The 22,541-nt window shown below is 35.9% G+C and overlaps 2 protein-coding genes and 1 non-coding gene across 3 annotated transcripts; 1 reads left to right on the forward strand and 2 right to left on the reverse strand.

The window, feature by feature from the left end:
- Window positions 1-708: 708 nt before the first annotated feature.
- Window positions 709-4,719, reverse strand: LOC121791764 (methylsterol monooxygenase 1-1-like). Its single transcript, XM_042189609.1, has 5 exons — window positions 4,330-4,719; window positions 3,766-4,088; window positions 1,392-1,539; window positions 1,273-1,305; window positions 709-1,041 (listed from the first exon to the last, which is right to left on the reverse strand). The coding sequence occupies exons 1-5, from the start codon at window positions 4,657-4,659 to the stop codon at window positions 961-963; spliced, it is 915 nt and encodes a 304-aa protein (XP_042045543.1). The 5' UTR covers window positions 4,660-4,719; the 3' UTR covers window positions 709-960.
- Window positions 4,720-11,634: 6,915 nt separating this feature from the next.
- LOC121791765 (protein cornichon homolog 4-like) lies at window positions 11,635-15,960 on the forward strand. The gene is made up of 4 exons (XM_042189610.1): window positions 11,635-11,936; window positions 12,724-12,905; window positions 15,348-15,470; window positions 15,558-15,960. The coding sequence occupies exons 1-4, from the start codon at window positions 11,865-11,867 to the stop codon at window positions 15,598-15,600; spliced, it is 420 nt and encodes a 139-aa protein (XP_042045544.1). The 5' UTR covers window positions 11,635-11,864; the 3' UTR covers window positions 15,601-15,960.
- Window positions 15,961-18,463: 2,503 nt separating this feature from the next.
- On the reverse strand, window positions 18,464-18,537 carry TRNAN-GUU. Its single transcript has one exon. It is a non-coding gene; the product is annotated as a tRNA-Asn (tRNA).
- Between the last annotated feature and the right edge of the window lie 4,004 nt (window positions 18,538-22,541).

The following is a 22,541-nucleotide window of genomic DNA, read 5'->3' on the forward strand; positions in this document are numbered from 1 at the left end:
CTGTGTGCCTATGTATATAGAAGTAGGACGCATAATTCTGTGATCTGAAAACCATCTTAATACAATCTGTTATCCATTTCCGCCTGCGGACGTAGCCAACGTAACGATTGGTGAACCACGTAATTATTTGTCTCTTTACGTTTCTGTTTATCTCGATTATATAGACCTTTAATCAAAAGAATCAAAACCTACAATAAAGTATCAAACTAGCTGATTCAACCCTGATTATTGATTAATATATGCGTACATAAAAATTTGAAACTATGTATCCTCTATAATTAGCATACTAAAACAAGATAAATCCAAAGCCTCCTTCCACAAAACTAATTAATACTCTACAAAAGAGTATATAAAAAAACAAGCAAGCAATTTATACCAAAATTACATAGATAGCAAAGTACAAACCACGAACCAATGTTATCAAATAGCGGATATGGCGGCGCCATGGCGCTATGGCATGGCGTTCAGTGGTGGAAACGCCATAGCACCATGTCGCTGCCATAGCACCGCCATATCCGACTTTTGACAACATTGCATGTGTACTGTATTTAGGAATGGGGCATTATGCAAGAAACATGGAGGTTAGAGTTGTATTTTATACTTTATTAGTTGTTTAAAGTGTTTTAAATGTTATATTTTAATTATTTTCTAATTTGTGAATTATATATAGATATATAAGTATTATTTTATTTATTTAATTATTGACCGTCATATCCGCCATACTAATACGCCATATCCCTGTGGCGGTTTTTAGGCGAACCGCCATAAGCCGCCATACGAGATAGATAACATTGCTACAAACCATAACGCTGTGTCTACCTAAACTACACAAGGATAAAAGCTCGGAAACCTACCGGCTGAGCACCAAGCAAAGCCGTTTTGAACGATAAGAACGACAAGATGTGGATGCAAAGAAGGAGACTTAGATATGCAGTTGGACCAAAATAATTTGTCCAGAAGCTATTCCTCTTTATGGGTTTGTGCAATATGGTCGTGCAAAAGTCCAGTCTCCCCGTTCTTGGTTTTAAGCCCCTCGCGTTGCTGGAAAAGATGGCAGTTTATATTGTCAAGTATGCAAACTTCAGTTGAGAAGAAAATCAATTGGTTTTGAAATGGCATCATTTGGTGAAAGCCTTTTCAAGTAAAATATCATCTAAGCAAAGAAACTTTATTCCCAGTTGTCAAATTTGAGCATGTTTCTGCTTAGCGAGAGAGAGATGGCAGATAAGTTAGGCATACGTTGCTACATATTAATCGTGATTACATACATACCTGCAGAAGAACTTTCTTTTGGTAGCGGTATCCCTGTAAAATTTGGGGTGGAGAAATAATAAGAATGGAATAATTTGAATCCACTAATACTATACAATTGTAATGGAAGATATAATCACCTTATCAGTGGCATAGATATAATCGCAGTAGGTGAATACTGATGCAAAGTTACTTTGGCTCTGTCCACCAACGTAGTGATGGTAATCATGGTAATCTGGGCCACCGTAAAATGGAATATACTTCGTCGGACTCCAAGGGAAGTCATGCCTGCAGCAACCAATTTCAACTTTGTCTTCACAAGCAGATGGAAAATCAAAGAGATGATAAAGAAAAGTTTAAATTGCAAAAAGAATATCAGATTGGTTAACAACTGTGACAGCATTTTGAGAGTTCCGTTTTATTGGCATCATATCTTTGTCGTAAAAATTAATGCCACATCTTCACCATAAACTCCCAACCAACTTTTCAGAACGTCACATTTTCTCAAAGTTTATTTGACAATAAAAATAATATATTTCCACAGAAAGGCGATTCTTTTTCACTGCGATTTTGAACCAAAACAAGATTTCAAGAAATGGGAGATCTTTATACTAGAATATCATTTAAGAATCACCCTCGGAGTAGCTCTGAGGCACACTCTAAGATAATCAATCGCAGAACACTAAGTTGATACGCACTCTAAAACATAAACCTCTCTCTGTTCCAACACAAACATATGTTCTCAAAATTACTTGATTCAAAAAACGTTAAATATCATGTATAAGTACTCAGCAACACTATTATCCATTCAGGTTATGGAAAATACCTCGACAAGATATACTTTCTCAAACTAATACAGGTAAGTAGAGAAATGTATACAAAACAAAATCTCAGTTTGAAAAGAAAAAGGTTTAAACAAAATCATGGGTCATGCACGGCACACAAGATAACTTAAGTTTAGGTAACAAAGACACTAAACTTTTTAACACTAACAGTTGATCTTGACCTCTAGTTCTCATTTCACGCAAAGTAAAATGTCTGTGGTGCTTAATCTGAGCCTAAACATAACTCTGAACCCAGAAAAAAGAGAATCTCTAGCATGGTACACCAAGTTTAACAATCATTTTGAGATAAATTTCGTTCACAGTTTTTATGAACAAAAAAATGAACAAGAGAACCAAAAAGATAAATATATCAGCATAGAACACAAAGATTGACGTCTTTTTACATCACCCTCTCATAAATGGTTCCCTGCATCCATCACCATTTTTGTATCGCTACATGCATTTAGAACACTCTTCGATAGGATAAGTAAATTATAAAAATTAAACAACTTAATCTTAAATCAAGATGGCAAGACAACGTTTTCCCTGTTCAGTATGAACTATGATGTGTATACAATAAAAGAACGAGGGGAATGTAAAAAATGACTCTTGCAGACGAACAACTTAATGCAGAATCTCGAGTTGATTTAACTAGTAAATATTCTTGGACCAACTCATTTCCTTACTTCTACAGAAAATTTTCCCTTACTCTAGCATTGAAAAACTAAACTTATTATTGGATTCAATTAGCCATTTTTCTTACCAAGCCAACACTCATGTCATAAGCCCACCACATCTTTTCATTCTTTTTTCCGTTTGGACACAACCACTTCATTCAAGAAATTTAATTGAAACTGCTTCACCTCTACAATTGAATTAACTGGCTAGACCTTCGTCTAATTTACAATGATGCTAATACATGCAGAAAGTCCTAAGGGGAAGTGAAAATCAATTATTATCTATAGACATGATTGATATGGCCAGTCATTGCAGACAAGGAAACCATAGCCACATTATACCTTAATCACAATTAGTATATAAGTCTATAGTGTAAAACAAGAAAGTTATGCTGATGCAAATTCAGTCAAATAGATCTGAAAACAAAAGAGTAATACCAAAAGAGACAGGGTCTATAAGGAAAATGGAAGATATAAGAAGCTCACATGTCACACTTGACATATTACCATCAAACTTAGAAAATTCAGAGGGTGATAACCTGTCTTTTTATCCAAAGCACGCGTAACACATTATAAAAGATAACGCATCCAATGATATAGCTACTCTGAATTCACTACGGTTTTGAGCCACACAAATACTAAATTAGATATGAAAAAGATCCCTTTAAAAGAACCAAGGTGAAAAGAGATCAGCATACAGAATAAATTAAGAGGCACACCAATAGGAGAGAGAGAGACTGAGAGGGGACTTCTAATCTTTCTCCTCGTGCACAAAAGTATGTCCACTATTATTGACCTAATGGCGCCAATGCATTTACTTTCCAGCAGATCAATAAAAACATCAAGAGCAAACAGTAAAAGGAATTGAATGAATATCACTGTTGAGCCATCATTGGGTCAAATTATGAAAAGCGATGCAGATAGAATGACACTTGAATCCATCAAGAGCTGGAGACTTGTCACTAAATTGCATCAAATGAAAGCATGAGATTTAGGCATGCAAAGTGCCTTACCCACTGTGAATCTCAATAGCCTCAATCTGCCTCAAAGCCATCCATAACCAGAATGTGATCATATGCCCGGGGACCATTGCGGGCCCCAGAAAAGACGGGATCCCGAGGATCAAAATCTCAGCCCAGTGAGCGTATGGCGCAGCAAATCCAATCGGAGCAGTGTATTCATGATGCACCTTGTGGATTTTTTCATACCCCCACTTGCAATGCAGAAACCTATGGACCCAATAGTTTGTGTAGTCCTCCACAAGGAAATAAACCCCCAATTGTAATGCAATTTCCCACAATGAAGGCAGTGGCAATCCGGTTCTTATTCCTATTATCTTCATTCAAATAACAATCAGAAATATGATCCAGCAGAAACCAAGCATGATTCCAGGCTAACACTTGTAATGCAGTAGACAAACATATCTTCATTCGTGAATGTAAAGATTCCACCTTTAATTAAAGATCACATCATATGTTGTTCAACACTAACAATTCATATGAAAATAACACTGAACGCAACACTCATTGCGCAAGGTGACAATTTTAGGCATCGAATTGAGGAAAAGGTAAAATTACCAGAATGGAGGGATAGGAGATAAGTTGGAGCGGGCCAACAACGAGGAAGAACATGCGCATGACTGATTTGTAGCAGCGGAGAGTGTCGGAGAAGGAGAGCTTGACTTTGGGCTGGATTTTGAAAGGGGCGACGGAATTGGTGAAGAAGTATTCGAGGAAGAGGTAGTAGAAAGGGAAGAGAGAAAAGATGAGGAGGAGGAAGATGATGTTGTGGCAGTAGAGGATGTAGTCGGACTTGGTGGCCGAGTAATTAAACCAGAGGGTCTCTGCGGTTGAGAGGGATCTGCCCAGTGCAGCCTCGGCGTCGTGGATGGTGGCGTAAGGCAACATTGGTGACGACGAAAAACTGGCGGAATTCAGTTGGTGTATGTTATATCATGCCCAAGGACAAGGAGTGAACAGTGAAGGAGCGATATTCACAATGTCATTTTGTTTATTTAATTATTTTTATTTAAAATTATCTAAAAATAAATAAACAAAATAAAATTAGAGTTTTTTTGTTTTAACTACAACTGGGAGGACGATGCCGCGGACCATAGCCACGCCCTTAACTTAGTTTGCGAATAGAGATGCTAAGTGGGCCGGGCCAGCCCGGCACAGCCCGACCCAGTAGTGAAATGTAGGGCTGGCAATTTTCGACACGACACGATAATCCGACACGAATCCGCACGAAATTATTGGGTTGGGGTCAAGTCTTATTGGATCCGTGTCCTTATCGGGTTGACCCATTAAGAACTCGATAATTTCGGGTTGGGTTCAGGTCGGATGCGGGTCGGATACGGGTAACCCATTAAGAAATAATATTATTATTTTTATTATTATTTAAAAAAAATATATTAATTTAATGTTTTAATTTCTTATAAATTAGGTTTAAATAGTATAAAACGAATTTTAATTGTGTAAATTAGGTTAAAAATTAAGGTTTAATGATATCTTGGCTATTTCAAGTTTTCAACAAATATGATACATTCAAATTTGATTTCCATAATTATAGTGATTAGTTGTTAACTAATTTTTTTCTATAAAAAATAGTGGAGCCTATGATTTGCCTAATCATAGAGATTAATTGTTAGTTGTATATCTCTTTAAAAAATAGTGGATTTTTGAATTAATAGTGATTTGCATAATCATAGATATTAATTGTTAATTAGCTTATCTATATCAAAAATAGTTCCACAATTATAGTAATTAATTATTTAAACTTTTTATGCGTATATGTATATAAAAATCATGTTAGATAAGTAGATCTTGATTCCTAACTTTGTGGGATTATTGTTACATAAATTGGATGTATATACATTATACATATCAACACCATATTATGCAGTATTGGAAGAGTTATATTTATACATACAAAATGAACGTATGAGAATGACCGAACTGGTAGATAAAGAACTCAAACTTATTGAGAACTTCGGAGTATAAAACTCAATGTAAAATTAATAATCAAAAGTCTGTCTTTTAAGTTCAACAATGAAACCTTTATATAGACAAAGGGAAATCATAAACTTATGGAAAATAAAACTAGAAGGAAAATAACTAAAAAGAAAAATAAGCAAAACAAGAAAACCTAATTTGTAGAAGGAAAAACAATTACTTCTAATATTTTTCCATCTACTAATTATATTAACTAGGAAATAAATAAAACCAAAAATATAACTCTTCCAATACTGAATCACTATAATATACGAGTTATAATATATTTGTTCCTTAGAAATATATAAAACTGCATTGGCAGAATATATAAAACAGTAGTAGTATGTAAACTTGGCCCAGCCCGGAACCGGCCCACTTGCTAATTGGGCTCGGGTTGGGCCTATTAATGTAAACCAAAACCCTGGCCTGGCCCGGCTCGGACCATCCCAGACATGGGCCTGGGCCGGACTGGGCCTAAATATCACCGGGCCCGGCCCACTTGACACCTCTATCCGCGAACTTAAGGGCAGACGATGCTTATCTGATTTTTTTTTACTCTCTCTATATATCCTATTTTTTACCTTCTTTCTCACACATTTTACTCCATTCTCTTCCCTCATATAATTTTTTCTCTCACTAGCAATTCGAAGATGAATCCCAGAGATTTCCCAAACCCGAACAGCCCCAACCGAATACCGATGTTCAGCGGTGGAGGTGCCCGGTGGCCGAGTCATGAACCTAACGATTTCCGGCCGTTCGATACAACGAGTTCGGTGGAGTTCAACTTTGATCCGAACACCCACTTCGGTGGAGCCGAGTTGTCACAACCGCACTTTGCAAAGGATAACAAAGTTTGGAAGTCATGGCTATGCATGAGAATAAAAGGGAAACTAATCATCAACCAAACATCTATTTTATTACAAAAGATATTAGGATTCACAAGGGATTTACATGGTCATACAAACTCGAAAAGGAGTACATCAACTGGTACTTCAAGCTCCTAGCATAGTCCATATCAATAAGTCTATCGAAGACAAAGTCCAGAGCCTTTGTCCTAGCGGCAAGGAGCTTAGACATTATTGCAAGAGGTGCCGAGTTCGAGCCCTCTTGACATCAGTTGTAATTTCCTCCTATCTATAGTATAGGAGTTTATTTGTAATTTTATCCCTTATATAGGAGTTAATTTAAAAAAATGTCTATCGAAGACACAGTCCAGAGCTTTTGTCCTAGCGGCAATGAGCTTAGACATTATTGCATGAGGTGCCGAGTTCGAGCCCTCTTGACATCAGTTGTAATTTCCTCCTATGTATAGTATAGGAGTTTATTTGTAATTTCCTCCCTTATATAGGAGTTAATTTTTTTTTTAAAGTCTATCGAAGACACATATAAAATGCACAGCGGAAGAAGGTTTAAACACAACAATATGTATAGAGATATATGCCTTTCAGAGTCCTACAAAGATACGGAAATCACCAATCTCACTCAACACCACTTCATCCACGACTCAACCTGCACATTTAGAAATATATGCAGGGCTCAGTACGAGAATACTCAGTGAACACTTTGCCAAAAGATACACATTACATAAAAGATTTATTGTCATGCCATCACAGTAACACTCAGGGGTTTTATCCTAAAAGGCCTGAGCTTACTAAGTTTTCTGTGAGCTTAAAGTTCGACTACAGTCTAAGAGTGTTCTATCAATCTGTCATATCTGTACATTCCTTTAGTGATGGGAAGGTGGTCACCTTCCATGACACTTTGACCGACCAACCCTCTCGATGATACGTGGTCCATTCTTTTGTGCATACAACTCGAATAGGATTTCTAGTTCAATTCATTCATTCATTTTGGTATAGCCAAGTAGGCATCTCGACAAAACAAAAATATTTATGGCATTGATAATACTTTGAAAGAAAATGAAAGTGCGGGCTATAGTCCGTCTCATTGCATGTGAATGGGTAAGACTAAAAAATTGAAAGTGCGGGCTATAGTCCTCTCCTTTTATTCTTCCCCCAACATCTTGCCCTTGTTCGAATACATAAAAATTAGAAATAAATACACCATAAAAATATGCGCAATTGATATGACACGAGAATTAAGACAAAATTGGTAAAGTAAAAGAGAGAATGAGAAAGATAGTTAAAGTAGTTTAGTGGATAATGAGACCTACATTATTAGTAGTGTTTAATGTCGGTATAAGTTGTAAATAAATTTATGTATAGGGGTAATAAATTGGGATGACTTTCCAAAAATGGAATGCACATATTTTTGTCGGACGTAAGAAAATAGATAGTGCACTTATTTTTATAGGACGAATGGATTAGTTGTTAAAAAATATAGGGCGGACTATCGTCAGCCCCATTGCAGGTGAATGAATAGGAGTAGGACTATAAAATGTTGACGTGAAGGACTATAAATTGATATATGATGGGATATGGGCGAACTATGAAGACTGAATAACCACATATGAATACTGAATAGTTTATGATATAATCATATACATTTATCCATATACTTTATCAGTGAGAGAACTTGATCATACATACGTATACATCTGTTAGATGCATGATTTCAAAGTGATGAACGAGCTAATAAAGAAAGTGCATTGTTTGATTTTACTTGATAAAATTTGTCATGAAGTACTTTAATCCATTCTTATTTCTTGAGGCAATGATAATGCATGACCTTTGTGTACGTGTTTCTTTTAGTTTTTTGTTTTGCGTTAATTGAGAACAATCAAAGAATAAAGTTTGGGGGATAAATGTGAAAGTTATATTTTAATAACTAGATTTAACGCGTTATGAGTATGAATTGTATAACTATTCAGTGTTATAGTCTATAATCTATACTTGCTATTTTGACGTATTTATTGAGTTTTAGTGGTAAAAAGTGTAAAAGTGAATAACTAGTACATAAAGATAAAAATTGTACTGCATGTCTCTGAATTATAAATAGAGGTGGGGGAAAATACCGAAATATCGAAATGTCGACCTTATCGTATTGAAAATACCAAATTTTTGGTATACTGTTATTTTTAATACCATATGATGCTTCGTTAATGTAATAGTATGAATTTTCAAATACAACGGTATACCGCGGCATAACGAAATTCAGTATATATCGTAAAATATAAACATAATTATAGGCGAAATATATCTAATATATTTTTAATTATATAATATAACATGAAATATGAATATAATTATAGATAAAATATGTTTAATATATTTTTAAAATATAGAATCTATAAATAATATTCTAAAACTTAAATATTATTTTGTCATTGATCTTAAAAATCTGGTATACCGAATTTCGGTACAACATATCGGAAATGAGGTACGATATCAGCATTGATATTCGCAATTCCGAAAATTCGGTATGCGATATAACACATAGTTTGGTAAGGTAAATATATGCTTTATAATTATAAAAATATGTAAAATATATTTAATATTATATAATCTAATATGAAATATAAATATAATTATATATAAAATATATTTTATACTACATTTGTTGCATTGAAGATGACTTACTTTCTTTTTTGGTTTTTCTCATCCAAAATGACCATTACTAAAATTGGAAACCATTTATCTCTACTTTATTCCTTCTTTCTTACTTTACTCTCTCCTCTTAATACAACAAATAAAGCTCCATAAAATCTCATACCGCCCAAGGAAGGGATCATCTTCTTTGGGACGGAGGCAGTATATTTTTCAAATTATAAAATCTATATATAATATTCTAATATTATTTTCTTATTGATCTTGAATATTTGATATACCGAATTTCGGTACAACACATCGGAAATGAGGTACGATATAAGTATTGAAATTCGCCATACCGAAAAGTCGGTGTACCTATAAAGATTGGCAAGGTAAAGGTATATTTTTTTTTCTCATATCAAATTTTCAGTAAGATACTAAGAGCATCCACAATAGTTTTCGCCCAGCCATAGCCTAGCCACAAACTCCTCTTGTCACATCATCAGCACTAAAAATCCTCCTGCCACATCATCAAGACAAGCAAATAGCCCAGCAATAGCCTAGCCACATCACTCAAAATTATATAAAACAAATAATTAACAATCACACAAAATACGGAATTAAATTTACGCCACAGATACGGGAAACTGCAATAATTTTATTTAAATTTTAAAAAAGTACATTTAAAAAATTACATAATTAAAAAAAAAACTAACTCCGTGCAGTTCTCCGCACCCATAACTCTTCAATTAAATCCTTTTGGAGTCGAATATGAGCATCCGTTTGGCGTATATCGGCACGTGCTTGGAGGAGGCCGGCTTCATCGTGAGGTACCCCACTCCGTACGTTGGGGGGGCCACGCCGTGGCTTGGACCGACTTCATTATCGTCGTTGGCCCAACTAGTCAGTTGTACACCTTCGTCTCCGACAATCATGTTGTGCATGATAATACATGTGTACATATATCAGCAATGCAGTCAATATGCCACAAACGCGTTGGACCCCTAACTGTCGCCCATCGAGACTGAAGCACACCAAATGCCCGCTCCACGTCCTTGCGCGCTGACTCCCGTCGTGCCGCAAAGTAGGCCTTCATCTCATCTGATGCGCATTGATCGTATTCACAAAGACGGGCCACCTAGGGTATATCCCATCCGCCAAGTAGTAGCCCATATCATGCCGGTTGCCGTTAGCGACAAAACTGATGGCCGGACCGACGCCCTGGCACTGCTCGTTGAAAAGGGGCGACGAGTTGAGGACGTTGAGGTCGTTGTTCGAACCGGCTACCCCAAAATATGCATGCCAAATCCACAGCCGGTAATCAGCTACGGCCTCGAGGATCATCGTGGGATTCTTTCCCTTGTAGCCGGTCGTGTAGAACCCCTTCCAGGAAGCGGGATAGTTCTTCCACTCCCAATGCATACAATCTATGCTGCCTAACATTCCCGGGAACCCATGCTTCTCCCCGTGCATCTGCATCAGATCCTGTCAGTCTTCAGGGGTAGGGCTTCAAAGGTACTGATCACTGAATATTTCAATCACGCCCTGACAGAAAAACTTCATACATTCCAGGGCAGTCGTCTCACCGATGTGGATGTACTCGTCCCACATGTCTGCCGCGCCTCCGTAGGCCAACTGCCGGATTGCCGCAGTGCACTTTTGAATAGGTGTGTGGCCGGGTCTACCAGCCGCATCGTGCCTGAAGCGAAAATACAGATATCGATGCTCCAAAGCGTTAACAATACGCATAAACAGGGCCCTGCTCATCCTAAAACGTCGACTGAAAAGGTTGGCGTTGAACCACGGCTCCTCTGCGAAGTAATCTTCGTATAGGCATTGATGTGCAGCTACGTGATCACGATCAATCACTTATCGGCGGTGGACAACTGGGCGAGGTCGAGGTACCGCCGGCTGCAAGGCTCTTTGCATCCATTGGTTTATCTCGCGGGTCGTATAGGCCTCCAACGCTTCGGCCATTCGACTTTCGTACTCCTCAGCATCCCCCACTACCACCCGCGTTACTCATTTGGCGTTGTTGCTCTTGTACAGAAATTAAGGTAGATAGAAAACTCGTTAAAACAAGTGGTGCAAATGAAAATGAAGTGCAAAACGGGTACAAATAGTGTTTCGAAAATTAAAAAATAAAAAATCCGTTGGGCGATGCGCTCGGCGATCCGGAGCCTGCAATGGCGCCGAGCGGATCGCCTAGCGCTAGGCGATTTTTTTTCCAGGAACCGGCTCGGCGGTTACAGCGGTTCGCCGAGCGCACCGCCTAGCGCCGGGGCTCGGCTAGGCGGTGCGCTAGGTACTATTGTGAATGCTCTAAGGTATGGTAATTTCGATGAAGTATATATCCGTCCCTAATTATAAATCTATAATAAAATGAAATATTATCAGAGGTAGTACTTAAAAGGCAAAAGTAAAATTCTACTTGGTTGACTTTGTCGTTTTTCCTCCGCCGATAGGGTTTCGAATTCGGTCATTTATTTCGCCGGCGGAGATTCGTCTCTTGTGAAAGCTCCACGGTGCACTGCGCACCTGGCGCTCGACTCCTTTCTATTTCCAAACCCTTGCGTTTAATTTTAGGGAAACAGAACAGAGCAGTTAAGGAAGAGATAAAAAGAAGAGGATATGAAAGAGGTGTTGGCATGGTTGCTCTTCTTCTTCATACTTATTGCTCTCCTCGTTATGATCGTATTCCAGGTTATCATCCATCAATACCTTATTTATCTATTTACATATTTTTGGATTTTTCTCCAATGTGCTGTTAACGAGATCGTGCTTTCTTTGATTTTGGGGATATTTGCTTGGTCATTTTGTTCAGCAATCTAGGATTGGAGTGTTAATTTTATTTGAAATTTGACAATTTCTGTTCAAATTTGAGAGCTTTCTGTGCTGAGGAATTAGGACTGGGGGACTTCATGTTAAGCCTATTTGGACTATTTAACCCTACAAAAATTGAGTTTTACACAACCTGCTTAGTTATCCTTAATTAGTAGTAGTAGTATTTTGTAAAAAAGGTCTTAATTTCGTCTGTGTTAGTTAACTAGTTACGACTAAGGTACTTATGAAGGTCTTGATTCTGAAGAATGCATAGTATAGCTTACTTATTCGTCAGATTTGGTACAAGCTGGTTAATTTATGATCTTGCAGATGAGTCTTTCTCTTTTGATTGTAGCTGGTGGTATTGCTCATATTTGTATGTTTGAATGACCAAGGCTTGATGCCCAATTCTGAATCCAGAAACATCACAACAACGACAAATATTAATTGCAACCAATAGGTACCACTACATACAGTTTGAGAAACTGAAGAGAATGAGCACAGCTTTGATCTTGTACTGTAGCTTCACTGGGGATAATTTATCATCTATTGTTTATCTTTTAATATTATAGAGTGTGTTGTTCTAGGGCTTCTTTCTGAAGTTTGTGCACTGTCTTAATTTGTAAACTGCATGGTATTCTTTAACCCTATTCCACATTTAATGCAGCTTATGTGTTTGGCGGATTTAGAATTTGATTATATCAATCCGTATGATTCTGCATCTCGAATAAACCAAGTAGTTTTACCGGAGTTCATCACACAAGGAGTTCTCTGCTTCCTCTTCCTTGTCACCGGACATTGGTTTATGTCACTTCTCTGTGTCCCATACCTGTACTACAACGTGAGACTGTAAGGTTCTTATGCTTCTGCTTCATTCTGAAATTGCAAAATTAAGTGATCAGCATCAATATTTTGATTTTCTATGAGACATGAATTCTTTCAACTTCCTTTAATATTTACTCTACCTCTATAAACTCATAAAAGGAAAATCTGTAATATTTTATTGGCAATGGCTGCAATTTCTATCTCCTTCCTGGTTGTTTTTAAGGCTCCAATCATTTGGAAAGTTGTGAACAAGAGATTAGAAAAACAGAAAAAAGGTGATAATATATTAATATTATTCCTCAAATGGAATTGAAAAGCATAATTTGGAGCAACTCACTTTAGAAGCTTTGTTTTACGCATCTGATCTCACAAGAACAACTATCCTATCCTAACCCCTCACGACTATCCAAGCATATCTCCTAAAGGATCCTCAACGCTATTATTAGCTCATAAGATACATATGATAAAAATGCATGTCACATATACCTTAAGCTTGAAATCTGGCATTACCTTGTGGTTGTGAAGGTGTACCTAGTTGATGCAGGGGGGGCAGCTGCAGAAATGAAAATGCAGTTGACACACTGGGGTGCCATATGGTCCCATCTTAGTAGGTTTGAAGAACTTATAAGGTTTACATGCTCTTATTTTCTCTAACATGTTTGTATATTTTTCAGAGGTTAAATTAAATTAGAGTGATAGTGAAGGATTTTGTCTTGGTTGATTGGAGAAAACTTTTTGTCTTGGTTGATTGGAGAAAACAGTAGAGCATAGCCGTGAGTCGTGATAATATCTACCAACTAACTGTGTCCTTGTTGTTCGTCATTAACAACGTAACTTGAACTCGTAGAGTTGCTTTTTATGTGACCAAGACCCTAAACTGAAACTGAACATGTTCATCTATCGAGGTCCATAGAATTAATTATTTTATGTTTTCTCGTTTTCGGGAAGGAAGCTGGAGGAGGGTATGGCGTGAGTAGGGATGTCAACGTGAGTAGGGATGTCAATCGGGCCAACCCGTTCGGGCCAGGGCCAACCCGTTCGGGCTGTCGGGCCATTCGGGTACAGGCTATTCGGGTTATGATTTTTTCGGGTTATAAAAGTTCGACCCTAACCCTTCGGGTTTCGGGCTAACCCACCGGGTTATTCGGGCCAATGCGTATTTTTAATTCTTTTAATATTTTCAAAAAAATAATACGTATTTTAAATTTTCTTTAATTATATACATATTTTTAATTAATCATTCAACAATGAAATACGTATTTTTAATTTTCTTTAATATTTTTAAAAAAGATTAAATTATTTAAATTTAAATAACTTATTCATTACATAATTATTTACAAAATATCTATCAATAGTATGTTTATGTATTTAAAACATAAATCAACACTTTGTTTCAAAATTCAAACATAAATCAATTCGTAGAAAATTGAATAAAATTTTCATAACGTGAGAGGTGCATCGCAGATGTAACAAAAATATTTTGAATTGTTAAAGAGTGAATTATCAAGATGCTAGCTAATTGGAGTAACTCTAAGTTTTCTTGAATTATGATTGGTCAAATTTAATTTATTCCCGCTGTAAATAAGTCAAATAATAATTTATCTTTGTTTTAAGAATCATCAAAGTACGCATAATTCAATGACGAAGAGCGTCAAAACACTTTGCACTATTATATTGGAAATATACTAAAAGAAAGCTTTGATATACGAATATTTATAAATCCATGAACCACATAGTGATTTTTTTCGTGATTTTATATAGTCGGTTGACGTCTTTGGATTTTGTATGGTTTTAGAGGGTTGTCTTGGATGATTTTGATTATATTTCTATATTTTGGTATGTTTACATGTTTGTTGAGAAATGATAGAAAATGAATTAGAAAATGTACACAAAATATGTGGATGTGCAGCAACCTTGTTTGAGTCAATGTTTCTCGCGATTTGAAGTCTGATAAGCCTCTAATGCATATCATTCTCTTCGTCTTCGAAAGAGCTTCGCGTGGATATTGCACGCCTCAATCGGAGCTTTGTAGAGAAAGTTATGACCGTTACAAAAACTGCTCGACGTGCAGAAGCCTTCAACTCGACGGGCCGACCCGTAACCCGAACGGGTCAGCCCGCCTAACCCGATAACCCGAACGGGTCAGCCCGAATGACCCGATTTTAAATTCGGGCTGCGAAATTACAACCCTAACCCTGTATTTTTATCGGGTTATTCGGGCCGGCCCGCGGGTTCCGGGTTACATTGACATCCCTAGGCGTGAGTACAACATTGGTGGTTGATTTGGGAGATTAATGTTCTCCTAGTGAGTATTGTCTTCATTTTAGTTTTCATAGTACTTTGCCCATATTTATTGATTATATGGAGTTTTTATTATCAAAAATAATTCTTGCACCTTTTTTCCTCTGGTGCATCATTTCATATTGGTCCATGAGAGTTTGTTTGTTTATGAAAATGTTTAATCAGGTACCATCGAAGACAGCATCTTGTAGATGTAACTGAAATCTTCAACTTGTTAAGCTGGGAAAAGAAGGAGAGACTTTTCAAGCTTGGTTATATCATACTTCTTCTCTTCATGTGTTTGTTCTGGTAACTGAACTCTGCAACTGTCTCCTCCCCCAGTATTGTCCGATATTAAAAGATTAACTTCTTAAACCAAATTTGTATATGATGCAGGATGATTTACAATGCACTGGAAGACGACGAGCATTCGTTTTAGTGTTTCTGTTTGTACTTATTAAACAGCACTGGCACCGGCACCGGCACTCGGCTGCTCCTGCAACATTCTGTTTGGATGGATTGAATGAAAGCGCCTTCGAGTTGTTATACTTATTTGCTTGTATTTTATAATTCGAGCAATATTTATAACTCTTTTCAGTTTCGATCATTGGCTTCTCTAATTTGATTTAATTTTGAAGATGTATTATAGTTCAAATGTATACTTATTTCTCATGTGCTGTGCCCAACTTGTGCGTCCCTTTATTTCAGAATTGGGCACCTTTATTCATGGGCGGACCCAAAGTGTAAGGGGAGGGGCTTAAACCCTCAATGAAATATTTTTTAAAACTTTTTTCATTAATTTTTTTTGGAATTTAGTCAAGTTTAGTGTAAGTTATAGTGTAAAAGTCCCTACAAATTATCTAAATTACTCAAAAATGTATATTAAAATAAAATTTACAAATCTCAGCCCCTGTCGAAGATTATTTCGTCCGCCCCTGCTTTTATTTGGGATTTGAGTCACTTAGGTCATCCACAGTAGAGCCTAAGTCATATGCCATTCTATTAAATTTTCATTTCTTATTATTTAGGAGTATATTTCTAAAACTACATTATGAAAAGGTAAACAATTAAATAATTTAAATCTCAATGTTACACATTATTGCAAGCTATGAAAGAAAATCACACTATTTATAAAAAGGTAATTATAATATCATTGTGTAATATATTAGTAGTTAAAAATAATCGGATGAAAAATGAAGAACTATCACGAAAACAAAAGCAGTAGATTTTTGTAGGAGGAAAATGAGATATAATAAGTATTTAATAATTGTGTAAATTATAGCTCTAGTAGACTATACATTACTAGAAAGAAAAATATAAACAGTACATTTTTGTAGGAAGAAAATGTGAGATACATATTTACGCATTTTGTAAATTTTAGCTCTAATTAACTACATTACCTGAAGTAAAAATATAAGTAGTAGATTTTCGTATGACAAAAAAAGTGATTAAAAGAGCAACCACATCGGTGCTCGATGGCACGGCGGGCCGCCGTGCCTCTGTGCTCTTGCCAGCGGCTCGGCCCTGCTCGATGCATCGAGCACCGCCGTGCCGCTGAGCAGGCTAACGTGGCCGAGAGTGATTGGTCAACGGCTAAAAAAAAATTAGAAATATATTTTAAAAATCGATTTAAAAAAAAATATTTTCCCATTTCCAAATAAAATATATCCGTTTTTTCTTCACTTTTAATTTATTTTTAATTATTTTTATCCAAAAATTCACATTTTTATCTATAAATACCTCCATTTCCACACAATTTTTTTACACTACACCACACAAAATACTTCTCTCATCAATTCTCTCTAAATTCTCTCATCAATTCTCATCTAAATTCCCAATCTTTCATTCTCGCAAAAAATGTCCGGCTCCGACGATCACCCCTCCGACTCCCGCGGATGGAACCACGAATGGTTCGGCTCATCGCCATTCCCTAATCCGGATACGGATTTCTCACCCCCTCCTCAAACCCAAGGTTCGCATATTCCGGGCGGCTACCGGCCTTACCCGATGGACGAGCCAGATGCCGAGGGGTATGGGTGGGCTCCCGAAACTGGCACGGGAGGGAGCGCCCCGACGCCACCGGAGTCGGTTCCGGCGCTCCTCCTCGTCCTCGCAGTTTCCGTGTTCGTACTCGTGGCAGTACCGGAGGTGACACCAACGTCTGCACCTCGTACACTCCGAGGGAGATACAGAAGTTAATCAAAGCCTACTTGGAAATTTCCGAAGATACGGAAACCGACACGAACCAAACCGAGGAAAGGTTTTGGTGGCGCGTCTCTCGGCGGTACAATGCCAACCGACCGGGTGACACCATCGAGCACAATGAGAGTATGGTGCGCAATGCCATCGAAAGAGCCAACGAATAAATCCAAAAGTTCCAGGGATATTACCTCCAGGAACAGCGCAATGCCATCATCACTGCCGCCATGTCGACCTACCATTCAATTTGTTACAAACCATTCAAGTATCTCGACGCTTGGCAGGAGGTGCGTACTCATCCGAAGTATAAGGGAGACGTCACATCCTCCTCCAGCAAACGGTCGAGGTCGGTATCCCTATCCGAGGCCGGCGAGGATGAGGTGGCTAGCCAGCTTTCCGGAGCTCACTTGGGTAGCCCCGACGCAGGCCCTAGCAGTTCCCAACGCCGGCCGCAAGGAAGGAAACAGGCGACGATCAACCGCCGTCGCGCCGCGACCCAAGCCGGACCGCGACCTCTCGCTCACTTTGTGCCGCCTCCGCCCCACCAACTCATTGTGGGTCCTTTTGGGTCAAATCACTATGGCCGATATGTCTCGGATGACTCCTGAGCAACTTGACTCACATCACGCAATGATATGAGCTCTCCGAGCTGAATTGGGGATACCGCCATCGGGCTAGTCTTCTTTTTAGGATTTAATTATGTAATTTTTAATTTGTAGGATTTAATTATGTAATTTTTTTAGGATTTTAATTATGTGATTTTTAATATTTAGGATTTTAATTATCTAATTTTTTGTAATTTGTAATAGTATATCGGGTATTTTAAATGCATTTTAATATTGTGGAAATGTTTTTATTTAAATTGAATAATAGAATGGTGGGATTCTTGAGCATACTCTTGCGGAAGAATATGGATGTGAGTGTTGTGCTCTTGCGTAAGAGCAGTGAGTAAAAAATAAATAAATGTGTGTCCAGGCCAAGAGCATGGATGTTATTGCTCTAAATAATAGTTAACTAAGTGAGTTTTAGAAATATTTTGAACACAACTCAAAAGTGTAGGGGTACAAAGTTTTTAACTATTTTATTAAAATATGATTACATGTCGCTAGAAGGAGGGCTTGAACCTCCGACCTTGTGGTTAACAGCCACACGCTCTAACCAACTGAGCTATTCCAGCTTATTGATATTTTTTGTTTTTAATTATAATATCTTAGTCCAATCTTAATCGATTTGTATATATTCAGCATGTCATTTCTTCTTTTTAAAAGAAATAGTATAGCATGTATATTAGCAAACTATTGATTGCCATGCTTTTGATTAGATTATCACTCTCTTAGACATGAGTAGCATAATCTATTTCTAGATAGGGCCTGTGGATCTATTCCAAATTTTTAAATGCCAGTTTAAGGTCGATTCGGATTCGATTTTATTTTGTGAACTTATTAGTTATATATGTGACAAACATTTACAAGTTAGAGTAATACTCTTTGAATAAATAAATTCCATCTTTATTTCCTATCCAAATAATTTTATATTATAAATAATTTTTGGAACACAATTAGTTAGATGTGGGTAATTTTCTACGGGACTCATTGTTTGGGAGTTCTCTAAGTATGTCTACCATTGCCATATCGTTACTGTGGTATATTTTATCATATTTTGGTAATATATTCGTCACATGATACGACATAGCATAATACTATTATACTTATGTTCATAACGGGGTCATGTTAACTGCATATAGTATCTAATTCACAACTAAGACCAATTCTACACCATTAAATCTTTAAATGAGTGGATAAGATTAAAGATCACGAATTTCAATAAATAGTAGATAAAATATCAATAAAATGGTAAAATAGTCAATCTGTTATAATATAATAAATTTAACAGTTTTTTAATATCAACATAGTATAGTAAAAATATCAACACAGTGACATGAGAATTTCAACACAAGTGCCAGAAAATATCAACACAATTTTATTGATATTGTACATGCATTATATTGAGATTGTTTGATGTATTTATTGATATAAAATCTGTTATCAACATATACTAAAATTGAAATAAAAATTATAAATTTCATCATCCGATCATCGTCGGAACATATGCAATTGAGATCTCGTTAGAATCCTTATGAATTACCTTTAATTTGATATATTTCTTATGAAAAAATAATTTAAATCAAGAAGTTACATAAATTCAAATTTTAAGATGATTTTGAGGAGAGAGAAAAAGATTAATTTTAACTAACATATATAACAATTGATATTAATACCCTTTAAATTTATTTAATATTTTTTTAATTTAAAATATAATTCACGTGATTTCAACTACTAGATCTCATAATCGAATGACTAAGATTTGGTCTTAATTTGAAATTAATAATTAATTAGCAATTGATCATTACCCATAATGATAATATATAATTATACTAAAATTATGAATTCTTTAACAAATATATTAATAATACAATTATAAGGAATTGAGCATATCAAAATCATTCTTATATCCAAGCCGCATAGCTATAATCGGTAGGTAACAGAAAGTCATTGTTAGTTACTAGTTTTTAGGCCATTTTAAATTATCCGGATTTGAAAAATGCATAGGTTATTTTAGATCATTTTAGCCCATATATCATTTCTAAAATAACCTAAAAACTAGATAATAATGACCTCTGTGGTGTCTAATAATGACTGTTGTGTTTTAGCTAGTTATCTTTTGATATAAAATTGGATTTATTTAACCCTTACCACCCTATAATTATAATATAAATATATATGATCTGGTATATATCGAATATGTTGTATATATTGGACTTCAGGTATTTATTCATATCAGTATGATGATACATCATATTCTGTATCTACCATAATTTCAGTATATACCATATGTTTGATATACCGCAATATGTGAAAATATATACGCTTACTGTACCGAAATCAAGCCATAAGATATCATATCGTATCGAAAATTGCAGTAATTTTTAGCATAGATAAGAGCGGTATTTCAATAGTTTTCCCACCCTCAAGTGTGGGTTCAGGGTTATGTACTTTTTTTTGGGTGTAGCAATTAGTGTACTAATTTTAGGAACTTTAATCATGTACTTTTGGTATTGGTAATTTTCAAACTCTATGAATCACATTATATTTTATGATTTTTTAATAGAGTAATTTTATTTTTTATTGTATTTAATTTGTAAGTGGATGACATTAAAACAATTAACATTGATATTATTGGTGTTAAGGTAATAGAAGATGTGTGGAGTTGAAGGAGTTATAGTCTGATACAATAATCTAGGGAAAATAACGTGGTAGACTGGTAGATGTGTGGTATGAATTGGGGTGCGAGTTATAAATGTCCTTTATTAATTAGCTAATTTTGGCTGGTGGTAGCACATGATGCTTTCTTAAATTAAATTCACCTCTTACTTCATTTTCAAAACTCACGCCTTGAATCTCAGAATAAAGTAAAACACTTAAAAAGTACTATTATATTTACGTCCTTGTTTAATTAACATACTAGGTATATTTATAGCACTATGATATAGTATTTTTAAATATTTCGCATAAATTCATCTAAACACAGTTCAAGGGATAACTTTTTCATGAAAGAACTATATATAATCTCCACGTGGTTCCTCTGTATATTCCTTGTTTTCCATATGATATTTAGTTTAAAGAACCTCAAAGATTCCGCAGAAGGTGGTATATATATATTCTTCTTCAACCTAATATTATTCTTGATAAATTCCCGAGAATGTTTATCGATCATATCTTCTCCAAATTGTTTTTTTTTATCTTTGTTAAACTTGATTTACATTCCATTATCTAGATCCGACCCCTCAACATCTATTCCTTATCCTATCAATAATGAACAATTAAATAAGCAGAAGATATCTAGTTGGTACCTTTTAGCATATTTTATACTCGATCACTTGTTCTCAGTAACAACTGATAAAGTGAAAGAGAAAGAAAAAGAAAAATAATGTAGATATATAAGTTTATAGTGCAAATAATCAACAATCACTGGCATGTATTGATGTTTTTTGAAAGTTGAAAACTTTTCGCAAAAAAAAAAGGAATACCATAAGAAGTCTAAAATATCAAATTAGATATGGTGGAAACAAGTCATGTGTAGTAGATAAGGTATAAAATACATAAGAGTTAATCATCTTTTGTGTCCAAAGATTCTCAATTTTTGGACAAGTATGATTTTGTCCCATAGCAACATATATAGTGCGATGGTAAATGAGGTGTCATTTATAGGTTTAACTGTAGTTACTACAAGTCCAAAAAAACCACATCATCCAATAAACAATGTGATTTCATAGAATTAAATATTTTAATAAAACTTTCGACATAATCACATTCTAATCTTCATAAATAACTCCTTTTTTCTTTGAGCAGAAGATAATAATTTTTTTTTCCAAAAAAAAATAATAGTTGGGGGATACTTTTTGAAAAATACTACTCCTAAAAATTGGAAATACAAGCAAAAAAAAGAGAGAAAGAATTAGAGCATGCCCAAGGTTTTCGGTTTCCGGTTCCAATTTTACGAACCGAAACCGTGCCGCGAACGGAACCGTGAAAAACCGTCGGAAAACCGTGAAATCTAGCCGGAAACCGCGAAAATCGATGGTTCGGAACAGTGAAAAACCGTAAAAAACCGCTGGTTCGAACCCGGAACCGTGAAATGGCCTCACGGTTCGATTCCGGTTCCACATTTCTCGAAACCGGAACCCGCTGATTTACGAACCGTGGGGATATCTAGAAAGAATACAGTTGCTTTTTAAATGGGGACATTTACAAGTGGAATGCAAAATCCTAAAGGGAAGTGAATTATTATTAGCTTTCTATCTTTGAACATCCCCCCTCCCAATATTGCAACTTGTTTTTTTTTTCGAACTAATTATTACATATTTAATGAGTCCCTCATTATTTGTGTTTTATATTGGAATCTTAAACCATAAATTTAATACTTCAAGAATGTGTTGATTTACTTATAATCTACTACTCTCTCGTCCCATGTGACGAATCATATTCTTGTTTGAGTCATTCTAGATACTCTCCCCGTTCTAGAACATGAGTCCTATTTAGTTATGACACGGTTTTAAAGAAATGTAAATAAAAGTGAGTTGAATAATTAGTGAATATGAGTCTCACTTATATATATTAGTTT

This window comes from Salvia splendens, unplaced genomic scaffold, assembly GCF_004379255.2.
Source record: "Salvia splendens isolate huo1 unplaced genomic scaffold, SspV2 ctg902, whole genome shotgun sequence".
Taxonomy (NCBI): Eukaryota; Viridiplantae; Streptophyta; class Magnoliopsida; order Lamiales; family Lamiaceae; genus Salvia; species Salvia splendens.

Bases quoted from the DNA above. Each gene is read 5' to 3' on its own strand.
- LOC121791764 (XM_042189609.1), bottom strand. From the start codon at position 4,659: ATGTTGCCTTACGCCACCATCCACGACGCCGAGGCTGCACTGGGCAGA. The intron at 1,540-3,765 runs GTAAGGCACTTT...TGGTTGCTGCAG, and splicing joins GCTATTGAGATTCACAGTGG to GCATGACTTCCCTTGGAGTC. The intron at 1,306-1,391 runs GTGATTATATCT...CAAATTTTACAG, and splicing joins ATATCTATGCCACTGATAAG to GGATACCGCTACCAAAAGAA.
- LOC121791765 (XM_042189610.1), top strand. From the start codon at position 11,865: ATGAAAGAGGTGTTGGCATGGTTGCTCTTCTTCTTCATACTTATTGCT. The intron at 12,906-15,347 runs GTAAGGTTCTTA...ATGTTTAATCAG, and splicing joins CTGTACTACAACGTGAGACT to GTACCATCGAAGACAGCATC. The intron at 15,471-15,557 runs GTAACTGAACTC...TATATGATGCAG, and splicing joins CTCTTCATGTGTTTGTTCTG to GATGATTTACAATGCACTGG.